We start from the raw sequence: 18,106 nt of genomic DNA, 5'->3' as shown, positions 1-18,106 counted from the left end.
ACGATTTAAGACTGAAAATACCAAAAATAATAAGACACAAGCAAAACATGATAGTCATAAAAACAGCTTCAATCTTTGGATATTTATGACGTGGTAATTGATTCTTCTTTTCCATCCGCATCACTAACATATCCAGCCGATACATCACCAATCTTGAACATTGTATGACCTTGTAATATTTGAGAAAAAATATAGGTAGTCAAAGCAACTTATAAAACTGAATCAAATATATCAAAATAAGTTCATTTTAAGAATTACCTGGCTGGTCCAAACCTTGTCTACGTAGCCAATCCTCATAGCACGCAAGGGCTTCGGTTGTCTCATCAGAAAGAGAACTTCTACAACTAGTTATGATCTTCTTGCCCAAGCTAAATGCAGATTCTGAAGGAACAGTAGAGATGGGAACACACAGAATATCTCGAGCTAAAGTAGAAAGTACTGGATACCTTTTAGACTCCCGCTTCCAGAATTGTAAAATGTCCAAATCCTCTTCAAAATCAATATTTTTGTCATCTAGATAAAGATCCAACTCACACTTCATTTCAATCCTCTTTTTCTTGTTCATATGATCACAAAGAATCTGCTCATCCAACTCAGAATCACTTCCATCACAATCAATAACATTAGAAATTGAACTGCTCCCACCATTATGACTACTAGATGCAGGAAATACTTGAAGCCAGGTGCCTCAACAAGAGTAAATGGCAAAGCACAAGAAACAAGCATAACAGACAAAGCTTGGCGAATCGCTTCTAAACTTGGTAAGGGGTTAGTCAAAGACATACGATTAACATTAACATTCACAGCAGATTCAGTAGCAGCAGCAGCAGGCCCAGAAACGCAAAAATTTGTAATATCATGATAACGACGTGCAGGACAAGATTGAAGATGTCGTTTTAAATGAGAAGTACCATTAGATGACTTTCCACTTAACACCGACTTACAGTGATTACATGTTGCCTTGATAATTCCATCTGGACTAGCTTCCCTTCTCATATGTTGCCAGATAGCAGAGGTGAGTTTTTTCCCTTTTGTTGTGCACTGACTGCTTTTGTTGCCCACGCTTGGATTAGTTGATGGAGTACTTTGTTCATTCTCAGAAGCACCTTCCATGACTTTTGTCCTTTTCAATGACTTCTGTCCTTTTCAAGATGTTCTCTGTAATTTTAGAAGATAAGTAGATAAGTTAGTCATGATCAATAGTTTGATATCAATTCAATAATTTATAAAATGCACATATAGAAGAACATCTTGAAAAGGACATAACTGCTTCTGAATTGTAATTGTAGATCTAATTTGATGTGCATAGTTCAATCATTTGAACTACTGTCTACTGCTGTCTATTTATCTTCAAATTGAATTAATATCAAACTGAGAAACCGCACATCAAATTGTATAGACAGTAGTTCAAACTGAATTAATTACAACTCAGAGACAACAGTAGATAGTAGTTCAAATTATTTAGCAGTAGACAGTAGACATTAGTTCAAACTTCGAATTGGGAAACCGCACATCAAATTGATACAATTCAAATATTTTTATAAAATGCACATAGTTCAATAGTTTGATATTAATTCAATAATTTATAAAATACTATATAGTTAAGAAACCACACACAGAACTTCTATATATAGTATTTTATATAAATAAAATTGATACAGTTTGAACCATCTATCAATATAAATCTAGAATTAGTTTAGCAGCAGAATTTTCAGCAGCAGATCAGCAGTAGAAGTTCAGCAGAAGAAGTTCAAATTAGTTCTATAATTACAACTCAGAGACAGCAGTAGACAGTAATTCAAATTAGTTCTACAATTACAACTAAGAGACGAGCATATAGAAATCTAGAGAAACCGCACACATATAGAAGTAGTTCAAATTAGTTATACAATTACAACCCAAGAGGCAGAGAGCAGAGACGAGCAGCAGTTCAGCAGAGTTTACACATAATAGTTTGATAAAGGAGGAAAAACTCAGAAAAATTCGAGTTTGCGCGGACAAACGAGGAGATGAGCAGAGACGACAGACGATTTCGAGTCTACTCACCTGAAGCCGAGCAGAGCGACGAGGAGATGAGCAGAGATGACCGACGATGCCTTTGAGTTCGCGCGCAAAGAATACCAGAGACGAGCAGCAGGAAAGTTGGAGACGAAACGAGGAGAGAAGAGAGGAGGCCTTCGAGTTCGAGTGGCCGGAACAACCGAGAAGACCTGCAGGTATCGCTTTTCAGGGGAGCGTGTAGACGATGGAGGCGGAAAACAACTGAGAATTAGGTTTAGACTTTATATTGTAGTTACTTAATCATTTAATAACTACAATATATAAATATGAGTTTCGAACAAGATATATATTATTGTATACTCAAATATTAAACATCTAAGTATCCTTATAATTAAATAAAGAAATAATGTTATATTTTTAATAATAAATTATTTTTCTTGTATAAAATAGAATATTTTATTACAAGTTTCAAATAAAAAAGGTGATATTCTTGAAAATAATGCAGAATATATTACATAAATTAAGATATCTAATTAATAGAAAATAATCAAGATTATATATTATTATAATGGTAACTTTTTGATAAGTTTTAGTAGTAGTAAATTGTAGTCGATAAACATGATTTACTACGGTTCTACATAAATAGAAGTAAATGTATATTAAACCGTGTTAATTTAACTCATATAGAAACGGTAGTAAAATAGTATCACAATTACTTCTGTGTGATCCTAAACCGTTAAAATTACACATAATTACTTCTATATAATTTAACCGTAGTAAAATTACACCACATTTACTCCCTCAAAATTTAAACTGTAGTAAACCTACCATAAAATTACTCCGGTTATGAAGAGTTGTGGTATTTCAGCAAAACTTTGGTCAATTACCTCGGTTCTTATAAAAAAGTGGTAAATACACTGTTTAATTACTATGGTTATATTAAAAACTGTAGTAATAATATGTGTGATGCTATTTTACTACCCTAATACACGGAACCGTGGTAAATCGACAGTAGCCAAAGCCCCTTTTTGTACTAGTGTTTGTGAGTTGTGTTCCAGATACCATGGTTTATCTTCACCATGTCTCTGCTCCCTAAGGATTTCTTTGTACTTAATTCCTTTTTCAAGAGCATAGATCTTGTCTTCAAGATGTTAATTCTTCACTTTGAGATCTTGTAGCTCACGATCTCTGACATCACCCAGTTCCTCAAGATTTGGATCTTGTTGATCCTTGGAAGGTAGAAAACGATTGTACCTAATGCCAGGCTTTCCATTCAATTCCACAAACTGCCAAAATCATTTTGTTTGCTAGACGAGTTTGAATTTACCTTCCTATCTCCATATCCCAGCTTGAATCCATGAAGCATTTGGAAGAATTTTGTGAGTTTTAAGCACATAAGTTTTTACCTAGGCGAGTCGGATTTGATCCTGGTAATCTCTTCTTTTGATGAGAGGAGGATCTAGGAGAGGTTCAACTAACATACTTGACTTTTGAAGTCACTAAGTTCAACCTGAGTAAGCGCACAAACATCAAAAGGAATAATAGAGGAGTTAGTGGAACAATTAGACCATGATATGTTTTCTTTAAGAAGTCTACATTCATCGTCAGAGTCACTCAAATCATGCCTATCATTTTCATTCGTCTTATGTAGTCTTTAACCAACTTCTTGGGATCCCACTTGAGCAACAAGAGCTTCTTTTTGAGATCAAGAATTTCAATATCTCCTAGAGCGATGATAAACCATCTTTGATAATCATTATTCATCACACATTATGAGAATAGGGTGGGTCACCTAGTGTTGGTACCTCCCTTTCTCCAAAAATGGAGGCTTGTTGTTAGCGTTTCTAACATGGATCATTGAAAAACACATTTTACCTGTTAAAATCAATTGCGAGTAACATACAATCTAGAGCAACCTGCTCTGATAGCAGTTGTTCAATCATGTATGTTAGTACAAGGATAAGTGAGCTGATCCTTGAGAAGTGGAATATATAAATATGTATATTAGAAGTTCAAGATAACAAGTAGGATGCGGTTACTTAGAGAGAGAGAAATACATTCTTCCTTAGAAAGGAAACATTCAACAATCAACTAGTTGTTAAAGTAAAACTTCTATCTCTTGGTTCATGTCTTCTTCAAAGAGTAAGTCTTGTTCTTATGCAATATTTCTTGAAGCACCACTTAGGTATGAATTACGAATTGACCATTTATACCCAAATGTTAAGCACGTAGAGTATCTCAAATTTTCTAAACAAACATCTAAGATCCTACCTTAAATGTTTAATAAAATAACTCCCCCAAATAATAACAAAGTTATTTCATAAGATAGAATCTTTAAAAAAATAATAATAAAATGATTATAAAGAGGTTTGACCTTCTACTTCGACAACAAGGAACTTTCATTCATTATTTAAGTACCAGATTTGCAATTTTGTCCTTCTACCTCCACTTTGATCCCCGATCTACCGAGACTCGAACTACCCCTGCCTTCTCTTGTCCCACCATCACCTATCCTGAATCTTCCCAGTTATACCCCCTAACCCGCCCTAAACCTGCCCCTAGACCCCCTCAAAAGTCTATCCCTAATGGTCGTCACACACACATTCATCTCGTCTCTGGTCTGAGAGACTTTATGAGAACGCCCCTAAGTTCCTGATCGTTCAATATTTTGATATGAAATTTTTTAAGGGCATAAACTAAACTCCTAGACCTACATCCTAAAATTGGAATAATAGTATTTGAAGGTTTGAACAGGGAGAAATGATTATTACAACTCGGAAAAACATTCGGGAAATAAGTGGTTGTTGCGATTGTTCAATTAGGTTCGCTCTTGTCTAGCCTCGTCTCTTCTATTGATTTTGACTTATGGTGGGTCGTACCAGCATCACCAATGTAAATCTCGTGCCACACTTACTATTTAGATCCATCTCCCACAAGTCTGGCAGCCGATTTAACATCAATTGGTATTAGTTTCCAAGGGTACGACGTGTGGTGCATTCTTCTCTTGTTTTTTTTATTTCTCCCATATTTGATTGTTTTACTAGCTTTTTCATCATTTCACTTTCTTTCACATTGGATCATATGATCCTAGGATCCAAAATTTACAAAATAATCCCGACCCTATGTGGGATCGAACCCCATGTCAGGACCGGACTTTAGATTGTACATGATCGGACAACATCATATATGATTGGATAGGATCGCACATGATCGAACATGTAGGATCATACGATCCTAATCCCGATTGCTGATTTTCCTCTTTTAATTGATGTTTTGTACTTACTTTCTTATGTAATTGATTTTTTACATTTTTTTTCCAATGCTATTTAGGTGCATACAAAAAAGAGAAGTGGTTTACACGTACAAAGGACGAATGATTTGGTAATCATTTTGAAAATTTATTTTTTGTATAGTATCTTTCTTTATTTAAAAAAAATATAATATAAATTTACCATCATAAAATCTTTTGAACTATACATACACTAATACAGATCTAATATGATTAAAAGTGGGTATTTCGGTATTATTTTTACTAGAAAGACATATCATAGTCATATTTTATCATTTTGATTATCCAATTTATGAAATTATAGGATCTTATTATGATCTTAGGATCCGATCCTACCGATTTGATCCTATTATTCTCTCCGATCCAAAGTAGGATTTCGATCTTGACAACCATGAATAGGAGGATGTTCTTGCAACACAAGTTTGATCATGCATGATACGTGTTTCGTGCTCATTTTCTTGTGCTTATATTGATGTTATATTACATCTTGCATGAATGATAAGTTTGTGATTGTTGTATAAATTCTAAATTCTATCTCTTGAACAGGGTTGCATTCCATGACTACGCTAAAAATTGTGTTGCTTACCTGTATTCTTCTTCATATCATTATATTGTTGATTTCCAAAGAATCAAATAAAAGTGTTAAATTAGTACGAAGGACAAGTAAAAAATTCAGCAACACGAATAAAAAACAAAACAAAATCAGAACATCTCTCTATCTCTAATCTAGTACAATTTATAAAAGACCTTGTTTGGCTTTGCTTTGATTTAATCATATTGATAGTTATTACTTGATTGATTTGGTTTGTGAACTTATTGCATTCGAGTTCACTTCCTTGTCTTGACCTCCTTTATGGATTGCCTAAATCAGTTACCAAGAGATGTTAAATTCTTGAGTTGTGTTTAATGGATGTAGTAGCTTTGTTGCTTGTTGCTTATTGTTGTTTACTCCATTTTCTATGTATTTGAATGTGGAGGACTACAAGTCATGTGCCAGAGCAACTTGATATGGTAGAGTGCGTGCACTATGTTGAGCGCCAACTAGATTATTTGTCGTGTTTGATTGAAGCCAAATATGGTTATGCATCCTTGGTTATGGACGAGCACTTTGACAAGCGTGATAGTTTGAGCATGAGAAGTGCGTTGTTCTCTCAATTTAAGGAGTACGAGTCACGTGATGACAACGTGCCTCAAGGGTCCGACCACGGTCTATGATGAGTATGCAAGGACGTGCAAAAACCGATCTATGATGATTATGAGAATGAAGAGCCGTATACACATGAGCTATTTAACTTGAATGAAGGTAACCCCCAAGAAATCATCCATATTCAGGTACGTAGCAAACAACTCCTTGCCTTGGAGATTACTAAGAAGGCAGCTGCATTTCCGCCCGAAATCGAGCACAAACAAGCGTCTACATAATCATTGTTGTCCAAGATTGAAAGGATGGACCATCCGATACTTTTGCAGCACATTCCCATTTGTCGCATCCTTAGATGGATTGAAAGGCTGGAGAAAGGGTTGCAAAGACACACATACTGCAACAACAAATAAATCACAAAGACGTTCACAAGAAGTGTCTGATTGAAGATTTTCTCGGTGACTTCGAATCTGATTTTTTGTGACCTTTTTTGGAAGATTATATTATAGGTTGTCAGTGAGAGAGTGCCTCTAGAATGACCAGATTTGGAGCTCAAATCCCTGGTGAACCCCTAACGCAGTTCAGGAGCGTTGTGAGCTTCGTTTGCTCTTAACTTGTTCGTGGAATCTCAATCCTTTAATTCAGATACTCCTTATATTTTCTTAGATTCACATGCATGTATTATTTTTTAATGTTTGTGAATAAGCTACCCTTATTAGTATATACTCTTTTGTAGGTACATGGCAGTGAGGACAATTGCTACATATCGTAGGACAAAGACACTTGACTGTCAACTCGAAGAGGACACTTTCTTTCTCAGAAGACTGATAGTACATATGGTGTTTTTGATGATGATCATCTGAATACCTACAATCATGTGAGACCCAGAAACTTGGATTGACGAGCTCTACAATCCAACAATGACAAAATACCTTGTACTGTACAAGCCATGTCGAATCGAGGATGATTCTACGATAAGGAGGGGAGAGTGATACGAGATACCCCACATATTGACATAGACCCATGAAATGTGGTACGAGACGTCTGACAGATTGATATAGATCAAGGAGATGACCTTGATTACATTTGACATTGCATTATTATTGATTGTTAAGCGTTTTTCAGTACATTATATCTTAGAATTAGGAGTTGCTATCTTCGGTAACTCAAGTTTTAGGTTATAGTATTTAAGCAAATCGAAAACTCTTATTACGTCAAGCTAGTATAGCTTTACCTCAGTTTCTCTAGTTTTAATGATAACAAACACTTGCTTTTAACATCTACATTGAGTTTACTCAGTACAGGTACTTAGGAAGCGTATGGAGTGGAGCAGAGCACGGAAAGCAAGTCGCGATGATCAGGAGCAGGTCGCTATGCATGAATCAGAGGTCGCGACTATCTACACAAGGTCGCTTTAATGACAGAGAGGGTCGCGACGATCACAGACAAGTATTTGTCTAACATAAGATGTTGTAAAGTCTAAGCTGTAAAGACTTATCAACGACGAGCACTAGTTCCAAGCATAGAAGATAGTCACGATAGCCAATGGAAGGTCGCTGCAGACGATATACCATCAAAGCGACCTCGAGACTATAAGACGAGAAGCGCATTGCCTTCGGCACTTAGAAGATCGGAAGAGACTAGAGCGTGTCTCTCACGCTTTAAGTAGATTTGCTTAGATACGGAATGATATGAGTATGTAGCACAAACATTATCTTTTAGCATAAGTTTTATTTTATTCTTTATTTTATATCTTCTATAACTAGAAGATTTAGTTGTTGCAATTTAGTTTAGATTTTAGTTAGTAGATTCGATAGACCAGATGTTAGATGGTCTATATATATTAGAGATAGCATTTCGTCATGTGTTGGCGAGGTGAGGCGAGCAGAGACAAAATTAGAGAGTAATTTAGTCGAAAGTGGCGTTGTAAACAAGTGAGAGAGAGTAGTATAGTTGCTTTAGAGATCTAGCTTACTTAGAAGTTTTATTGTGTATGAAACTAGACTGTAACTAGGATTGATAAGCAATATACGAGTTTGTTTGCAGAACATCGTGTCTTCAAGTTTATTTCCGCACATTAAAGATCCTTACGATCAACAAAGTTAACTTGAGACCACAAGGTCGCTGCCGTCGCGACCTAAGGAAAATCAACGATCCTACAATTGGTATCAGAGCAGGAACCGTTCTGTAATCAACCATGTCTTCCTTGACTCTAACTCACGGACAAACTCTCAACAAGCCACCTCTACTAAAAGAAGGCGAACTCGACTGGTGGATCGAAATGCACAAGACTTGGATCAAGCAGATGGATGCTCAATGCTGGAACGTCATCGAATTAGGAGATGAAGAAGTCCCTGAAGATATCACCAGAAGCGCGATGGACGCTGCCTACTACAGGAAAATCGAAGTTAATGCCAAAGCTCGCCAGATGATCTTCGTCAGCCTACAGCGCCATGATGTTGACAAGGTAAAAATTCTCCCTACTGCCAAGGAAATCTGGGATACAATCATAGTCATTCACAGAGGAAGTGAAGACATGAAGCACAACAGGAAATTCGTGTTACAACGCGAGTTTCATGCCTTCAGACAACTTGAGAATGAAAGCGTCCTTGATTGCCAGTCGCGATTCTTCGTGCTCACAGATAAGCTAACCGCTGCTGGCCACATCATCCCACAGTATGAGAAGACACTCGCTGTCATACATGCCATGAGCGACAAGTTTGAAATGGCTAGGAGTATAGCCTTAATGTCTGAAGAAACCAAAGCTCTTCCAGTAGCCAAGATCTTTTGGAAGTTCTATGATCAAGAACAAGGCGACAAGCTGAGATCTTTGACAAGAGGAAGCGACACAAAACAAGTCGCTTTGAAACTGTCAAAAGCTCTAGACAGGATGGAGAACCAAGAAGAAGAAGATGATGATAAGGACGTAGTCTTGATGACCAAGATGGTCAAGCAATTTTTAAGAAACAAGAAAGGAACCTTACCCTCCTCATCTGACCCCCAATGCGACCTCAACAGCTACACCTGCTACAATTGCCAGCAAAAGGGGCATCTAGCAAGAGACTGCACCAAGCCAAAGGTTGAGCAATCTGAAAAGAAGGCACTTGTGACCACTTCTGCATGGGGAGATGATGATGATGATGATGCAGACTTACATGAAGGGTTCACAGGCTTATGTCTAATGGATGGAGAACAAAGTTCTGAAGACTCCGAGGTATCAATCTCACTCCCTAATAGCTTCACTAAAAAGATTCACATGCTTGATAAACCTGATTTAATCAATATAATTCTAGGAATAATAGAAGAAAGCGAGCGACTACAAACTGAAAATGATAGATATGAAAAGGAAATAGAAGATCTTCATGCTGAATGTTTAGCTTTATCTACTAGGCTAGCAAATAAAGAGATAGACTTTCAAAAGGCTAAAGAAACAACCTTGTTAACCAAGGAGTGCTTGGGCTGCAAAGGTAAAGCGCTTACTAAAGCGTCTACACAAGCACCCACTCCTGTTTCTATGGCAAGCGAAAGCCTACTTGAAACTAATGACCTAATAAAAAGGGTCATCCTTGATGTTACTGGTATCGCTTCCCTAATTGAAGAGCGATCAGTTAATCAAACAGTGTTTGTTAAAGTGAGAGGGCTTGGCTATGAATCTGATGATAATGTTAAATCCTCATCCATGAATGAGAAATTAGCCAAGGAACTCGCTGAAAAGGCTGACGTGTTGGATAAGGCTCTTCAAGCTTGCAAAAGCAAAAATGAGTTCTTAGAAGACAAAGTGAAAGTCTTGGAAAACCCCAAACATAAGTCAAAATGGTATCATGGGGAAAAAGCTCATGCCATGTATGTATCACAAGCCCAAGGGACTCACGAGGTCAAGGGGTGCACCAAAAATGCAAAGCCCTTTACACCAAGACGTGGAAAATATGGGCGAGTGATCTATTACGACTGGTGTAGATACTGTGATTTCAATGGTGATACTATCTATAACTGTAAGAAGAAACAGGCTCGTGACAACAAGCCTTATGTTTCTCCTTGCAATGATGTTGCTCATGAACATGAATCATCGCGACCTCAGTACCAACACCAGCGACCTTCAAATAATACCAAGCGATATGATAATAATCACCAGCGACATCAGACCATTCATCAGACATATCAAACTCAAGCAAATCAACATGCTAAACCTAGACCAAAGATAAAACAGAATGCTAGGATCAACTCTAATCATAATAAATCCTATGAAACTGCTCCAATGACCTTCAATATCATTCATGCTGATGGGACACGCTCCAAAGCGACCCACGATACTAATTCACCCAGTCAAGCTGAGCTTCACTGGGTACCAAAAGTTTGAATTTTTCTTGCGTAGGTTGGAAGTGCTAAGGAGCGATGGTAGTTAGAAAAAACGGTTGCACTTGCCACATGACAGGCTTCAAAGAATATTGTATTAACTCATTGTAGAACTTAAAGTCGCGGATATCTTCACCAAAGCCTTGAACAAGGATCAATTTGTCAGTCTACAGCTCCTTCTGGGAATGATCCCCTTCACATAAGCGACCTACGTCTGTAAGTTCCCTCTACTCTGACTAGAACTATCTGCTTATATATTGATATTGGGAACTTAGGACTCGCTTGAAATGACTGGCAAACTTTAGCATTAGCTTTAGTCTCTCGCATGCTCTGGTTGATGCCTTTGTGAAATAATTAGGTGAATCTTCGCGACTTAATAGATCTTGCTAGAAATTATGGACCTGCATGCTCTTCTTTGAAATTCTATGAACATAATCACATTGATCGCTTCTTAGCCCATTACATAGCCCAACGAGATATGATATGTGATTATAAAGTGTCCCTATCCTAATCTTGTGTAACGTTCCCTATGACCCTCATAGCTCACAACTGGGAATATCCACTTGATGTTAAAGTCCTACCCTAATTTGCAAATTGCATATGCATATGTACTATTCTATGTGTTTTTGTCCTTCAATTTTAAATGTATGCATGTGTCTACCCCACCTAGGACTGAGAGTGAATAGATTAGGACCTCTATGTTGCTAATTCTTAAACAGGTACGCGTGTTTTGGGTCCGTTGTGATATCGCTTGTGCTCTTTAGAGGTCGCTTCGTCACTACAGGGTATCGCGAACCATACCTCAGTCGCTACCATAGCGACCATACCTGGAATATCTTCAACAATGAGCGACGCTGCACCCACATACTAACTGAGCAGCGCATTCGCCGCCTTCGCGACCTTCACGATCCAGAAAAAAAGCTACACCACCTCCTTCCCCAGTGAAGTTCAAAGCGACTTTCAGCAAGGGAAAAGGTAAAATGGATGAGGTCGCTGAAGGTGCCTCTGCCTACCCCCTTCCAGGCTCTTAGCTGCCCCTCGCACGCGATCTGATAGCCGCTTTCCTCCAGCAGCAAGTCACGAACGAGAATCTGCTGCGGTCAACTAAGAACATTCTGGACGCGCTACTACCAATCAATAAAAATGTGTGTGCGACTCATAACCAGATCCAGTGCTATTCTAGTTTCTTTCCTCTGAGCAACGCGAAGCCTATGACAAGGCATGGGCAGAGTAACACCAACACAAGAAGCACCAACGCCTACAGCACCGAAGCAACCAAAGATCGCGACAGCCTCGGAATACGCTGCTCCTGTTGACGAAGATGCAACTTAGTTGTTCTTTTCCTTTTTATGTTCCGAGTCCTTTTTAGTCTCTTCCTTAGGGTAACCTAGCCAGTAGCCTTTTTAGGTGCGTAGTCGAAATGAATATAGAAGCATGCTTTGATTGTTTTTCTCTACTTGCTCTATTATCTTGCTTAGTTATAACTTAGTTCCTTTCGCTTAGGCATCTTATCAATCATTCCTCTAGAGAGTAGATCATGATAGCCGCCTTAGTTCCCTAATCATATATATGCATGACTTTTTCAATGATGTCAAAAGGGGGAATAGACCTGGCATACCGGTTGTTTAAGTCAGGGGGAACTATTACCATAAGAAGCAACCTATGGAAACACAAAGCGAGACTTGATCAAGGTAAAGTGTTACTTATCACTGCTTCTCTAAACATGTTCATACATTAGTAGATTCAATAGTTCTCTAAACATGTTGCCTTAAATATATGCCATGTCTTATATAGTTTGTCATCATTAAAAAGGGGGAAATTGTTAGGTCAAGCTAGTATAGCTTTACCTCAGTTTCTCTAGTTTTAATGATAACAAACACTTCCTTTTAACATCTACATTGAGTTTACTCAGTACAGGTACTTAGGAAGCGTATGGAGTGGAGCAGAGCATGGAAAGCAAGTCGCGATGATCAGGAGCAGGTCGCTATGCATGAATCAGAGGCCGCGACTATCTACACAAGGTCGCTTTAATGACAGAGAGGGTCGCGACGATCACAGACAAGTATTTGTCTAACATAAGATGTTGTAGAGTCTAAGTTGTAAAGACTTATCAACGACGAGCACTAGTGCCAAGCATAGAAGATAGTCGCGATAGCCAATGGAAGGTCGCTGCAGACGATATACCATCAAAGCGACCTCGAGACTATAAGACGAGAAGCGCATTGCCTTCGGCACTTAGAAGATCGGAAGAGACTAGAGCGTGTCTCTCACGCTTTAAGTAGATTTGCTTAGATACGGAATAATATGAGTATCTAGCACAAACATTATCTTTTAGCATAAGTTTTATTTTATTCTTTATTTTATATCTTCTATAACTAGAAGATTTATTTGTTGCAATTCAGTTTAGATTCGATTTAGTTAGTAGATTCGATAGACCAGATGTTAGATGGTCTATATATATTAGAGATAGCATTTCGTCATGTGTTGGCGAGGTGAGGCGAGCAGAGACGAAATTAGAGAGTAATTTAGTCGAAAGTGGCGTTGTAAACAAGTGAGAGAGAGTAGTATAGTTGCTTTAGAGATCTAGCTTACTTAGAAGTTTTATTGTGTATGAAACTAGACTGTAACTAGGATTGATAAGCAATATACGAGTTTGTTTGCAGAACATCGTGTCTTCAAGTTTATTTCCGCACATTAAAGATCCTTACGATCAACAAAGTTAACTTGAGACCACAAGGTCGCTGCCGTCGCGACCTAAGGAAAATCAACGATCCTACAACTCTCATTTGTCTTCCACGTTGAATTTATGCACGCTTTGAAGTTGAGTAAATCTCCCCCCTTTCATCGATGTCGTCCCTTTGTTTGGACTCAAACCTACATGAGTCAATCTATCGTTGTATTATTAATCGGATCCACATCAGTTGCACCATCTGTAATAGCCTCCCGCTCCGACTCAAATCGTCCTCACCCTTATCGAACCTGAATCAGGCCCCAACCCAGAAATTTGCCTCCAGCCCATCTTGTCCGCATCTGAACCCTAAATTGCGCACCACCTTCCCTCATCCTCACGAAGCACCCTAGCCCAGATCCACATGCACCAAGCTGCACCTACGACCATAGCCAGGTTGGAGCACCCTTGCACCCACATACCTATGCCCTAGCCACCATCTACGAACCCTACTCCATTCCTAGTTTGTCAATTGGGAAATCATCCTGCCTCCACTTTGCCCAGACTAGATCTAGTCCATAAGGACTTGAACCACCCTCCATTTGGGACGCACAACTCTCCCTAAACAAGTTTATCTCCCACGAGTCCTACCTTGAAATTGTTTTTTTATTCAGTCTGACACTGTGACCTCTTCTACATGAGAAGACGGTCTCTAAACTTCACATTATATATGATGGATATGCCGCTGGGGGATTCGAACCCAGGCCTCGACCTTGTACCACTCAACTAGACCCCCTTTGGCACACCTTGTACTTGTACATGATACAAGTTATACATAATATTATATGTTGTTTTGCATCATGAGACATAATTAATCTAGTGCCAAAAAGCATAAGTTGTAGGGATAAGATGAAAGTGGTCTAAATCATCAAAGCGCGTGATCTTTAAAAATCTCTAAGTTTTAATGATACATGTAGGGATAAGATGATTTCTTATCCAACAGAGTTGTTGACATTATGTGCCCGGATCACGTTAGCGAGTAGAGTGTGATGCCATGAAATTTGGAAAGAAAATCTGATGCTTGATTGCATTCTCGAAGAACATGACTGAACTTGACAACTTGCTAACTTGAAGTTATACTCTTGATGTCATTGATTATATGAGCAATTTTCCAGGGAACCTTCCAAGTGCTCTTAAGACTGTTGATTGCCGTAAGGTTATCGTCTTCTACGACGATATACGAAAACCCAAACCAGAAGCAACTCTAACTACCAAAGCGGCAAAAGCTTTGACTTGAAGAACGTTACTGGCTTTACATGGGATAAATAATCTAAAATATTGCTTATATTGTCACCGATGATAAGCAATATTTTACTGACTTGAAGAACGTTACTGACTTGATCCGGGCGATAACGTTCTTATTTTAGATTATTTATCCCATTAAAATTCTATAAAGGGTTATTTTATTCTATAAAGGTTATCGCACTTCACACCATAATGGTTGTTTTCACCGGAACTCATCTCTGAATAGAATAAAAACGTAATCAGGTAAAATCTTATTTTATTCATCTTAATAAATACTACAATTACATTAAAATTCTATAAATTAATTAATATATAATAAAAGAATAAACGATCCAAAACTTTTTTTGAAAATTGTATCGCAGTTAAATGGAAAATAACATTTTAAGACAGATGATGAAGTATTTAATGTTTCAGTTGCTGGGAAACAATCAGTGGAGGTTTAGCATTTTAGGTTAGGTTTAGCACCACAAGACAACAGCTCATCTTGCTAGCTAGCAGCGCAGAACCGGGAGATGGGAAAACACGGGAAAAAGGAGAAAAACCACCAACGCCGTCACAAGTTCTCCGGCTACGACGACGGAGCTCAAGAATACCCAGAATACCCTCCTCCCAAAGAAGACTCCCAAGAAGAAGAAGAAGACGACGACGATGAAGAGGAGCAACAACACCCAAACTCCGACGACGCTCTGCCTTCAAAGTTTCTGCTTTACCAGCAATCCGTTCAGGTTTTCATCTCTCTTTTTGCCAATTTTCAATCAACCATTTGTGGGAGTTGATTTCAATTTGTGGTGCAGTCACCAAAGGGGGATATAAGCTATTTGCAGAAGTTCTTTCTGATGTATGTCGGCGGCAGGATGCCTCTTCACCTCCAAGAAGATTTCTGCGGCACTGCTTTCCTCAGGTTTAACCATACCTACCGCCACACTGTTCTGATTCTTTCTGTCTTTTTAGGGTTCTTGTCCTTGATCAGTATCTTGCTATTGTTTCTCCAATGACAGTACAGAGTGGATACGTGGGGATCCACGAAAGACGGCTGTGGGTCTGGATTTTGACATTGATGCACTTAACTGGTGTTTGGAAAACAATGCGAATAACACAGACACAGATAGCCATTCTAGAATCTTCCTATTTCATGGGAACGTCCTGCAACCTCATGAAGCTAAACTGGTGAAATCAAAAACTGAAGACCTCATTAAAGATGTCACCTTGAGAGACAGAGATGATGAAGTACTGCCTCCAAGAGACATTGTTTGTGCTTTTAATTACAGTTGTTGCTGCCTTCATAAGAGGAAAGAGTTGATTTCGTACTTCAAACATTGCCATAATGCTCTGTCTACAAAGGGCGGCATATTTGTCATGGATTTGTATGGAGGCACATCATCAGAGCAAGCTCTCAAACTTAAGAGAAAATTTCCTAACTTCACGGTAAGCTTCCTCACATATATCTTTAGATAAATGCTATAATATGCTATATTGGACAATGATACAAAGAACTTGTTACTGTTTCATGGTTGTCTACTACTACTAGTGTTAAGTATCTTACATATATCCAGTTGTTCTAAAGTTCTAGTGCTCCCATTTTTTCATTAGTTCGTCAAGATTACTAGTGCAACTTGATCTATGTTAAACAAATTGTTTGCCTGTTGCATTCTTTAGTCATATATCAGTAGACCTGGCAATCGAGTCGGCCATTTCAGGTCAAACTTTTACCGGGTCACAACGAGTTAGGTTATAACAGGTTTAGTGTCGAGTTGGGTCAGGTCAGCAGGTCGGTTGACGTGGAATTTTTTTCGCTTTTCTATAAAAAAATTTAAAGAAAGTAATAAAAATCTTTTTAAAATAGAAAATATTTACTCCCTCCGGATACAAATACATGTCATTAGACAAAATTTCAAATAAATTAAGGTAGATTTTTTTCCCGCTAAATAACCCTACTAAAGTGTTAGAAAATGTCAAAAACAATATCTAGAGAAATAAAGTAGCTTTAGTAATAATTGCATAGGGATAAATTTGTAAAATAAGGGAAAAAGTTGGTAAAATGACATGTATTTGTATCCAACAAAAGTGCTTTAAATGACATTTATCTGTATCCAAATGGAGTATTTAATAAAAATAAAAGTAAAATTAAATTTTAAATTAAATTTCATGTTTTTTATGCTTATACATTTTACCCAATGGGTCTGGTCATACTTTGACCCATGATTTTCTCGGGTCAAGAGGTCGGGTGAAATCGGGTTCTGTGTAAATCAGGTCGGGTTTATATGACCCGTAAATGGGTCGGGCCGGGTTTGCGGGCCGGGTCAGTTTTTGCCGGGTCTATATATCACCCATATAATTCAGATAGACCATCTAATGATGCATAAAATGATATGACAGTACACATGGGAGCAAGAGGAATTCGACATAATTGAGCGAAAGACAAGAATCAGTCTCCACTACCAACTCCACAAATCAAAGAGGAAGATCCGCCATGCTTTTTCATACAGCTGGAGGCTGTGAGTAAACCCCTCCCAAACAGAGCATAACAGATACAGCCTCATAGTCTTGACATTGTATTTGCTTATTTACAGGTGGTCATTGCCTGAGATAAAGGACTGTTTGGAAGAATCCGGATTCAAATCTGTCCATTTCTGGATCAAAGAAATGCCGAACGTCAGTGAGATGAGGAGCACGCGCGGTTTTGGCGCTGCTAGAGATGATAGATATGAAGAGGTATCGAGCTTTCAACAGCAAGATGCGTGGAATGCGTATATCGTCGCTGTTGCTTGATTGACTCAACAGCAAGATGCCTTTTCTAAGAGAAGTTCATTATTCCAAACTTTTTGTTTCCTCCTATCATCCAATTTGAGAATCTCAATTTCTTCAAAAAGTTTCACTTTTGTAAGGGAAAGAGATTCATTAGATGACTCAAGTAACTTCAAGCCCTTACTTAGGAAGGAGACCTCAATGTTCAGTCTTGGACACTTAGGACACATGCTCGAGGAAGAAGAGGAACCTTTCTCTAGAAGTTTTACCTTCTATACCCATACATTATTGACTTTTACTAGCTCAGAAATGGTTTCATCCTTTTACTTGACCACGATGGTTAGATTATTGATCTCTTTGTTGAGTTTTCTAATAATTTCAATAAGACTTTATGTTGATTTTTTACTTAAAACAATTAAGAACTTGTTCTTTAGTTAACTCTTCACTGTCTGTGTTTCCGTTTTCCATTGGACACATATCTTCAAAATGAAGAGACATGTCCTCATCAGAATCAATTTCACCCCACTCAACTATCATGGCTTCTTTCCCCACTTGAACGGCTGGTTCTCCGGCCTTCTTTTTGAAATAATTCCTGGCGAAGTGT

The 18,106-nt window shown here is 38.1% G+C and overlaps 1 protein-coding gene across 1 annotated transcript; it reads left to right on the top strand.

Annotated features, from left to right (window-relative positions):
* Positions 1-15,269: 15,269 nt before the first annotated feature.
* LOC141250488 (uncharacterized) lies at positions 15,270-17,526 on the top strand. The gene is made up of 5 exons (XM_073670001.1): positions 15,270-15,482; positions 15,552-15,658; positions 15,756-16,182; positions 17,134-17,252; positions 17,328-17,526. The coding sequence occupies exons 1-5, from the start codon at positions 15,270-15,272 to the stop codon at positions 17,524-17,526; spliced, it is 1,065 nt and encodes a 354-aa protein (XP_073526102.1).
* The last annotated feature ends 580 nt before the right edge of the window (positions 17,527-18,106 follow it).

Source organism: Phyllobates terribilis, unplaced genomic scaffold, assembly GCF_046119375.1.
Source record: "Phyllobates terribilis strain yellow unplaced genomic scaffold, ASM4611937v1 Scaffold_5809__1_contigs__length_48954, whole genome shotgun sequence".
In the NCBI taxonomy this organism is placed as follows: domain Eukaryota; kingdom Metazoa; phylum Chordata; class Amphibia; order Anura; family Dendrobatidae; genus Phyllobates; species Phyllobates terribilis.
The sequence above is the reverse complement of the archived record's forward strand: the minus strand, read 5'-3'. Positions and strand labels throughout refer to the sequence as shown.

What these genes read in the sequence shown, in the direction of transcription:
- LOC141250488 (XM_073670001.1), top strand. Translation starts at nt 15,270, where the DNA reads ATGGGAAAACACGGGAAAAAGGAGAAAAACCACCAACGCCGTCACAAG. An exon ending in TTTACCAGCAATCCGTTCAG is followed by an intron (nt 15,483 to 15,551) that starts GTTTTCATCTCT and finishes TTTGTGGTGCAG; the next exon opens with TCACCAAAGGGGGATATAAG. An exon ending in TGCGGCACTGCTTTCCTCAG is followed by an intron (nt 15,659 to 15,755) that starts GTTTAACCATAC and finishes CTCCAATGACAG; the next exon opens with TACAGAGTGGATACGTGGGG.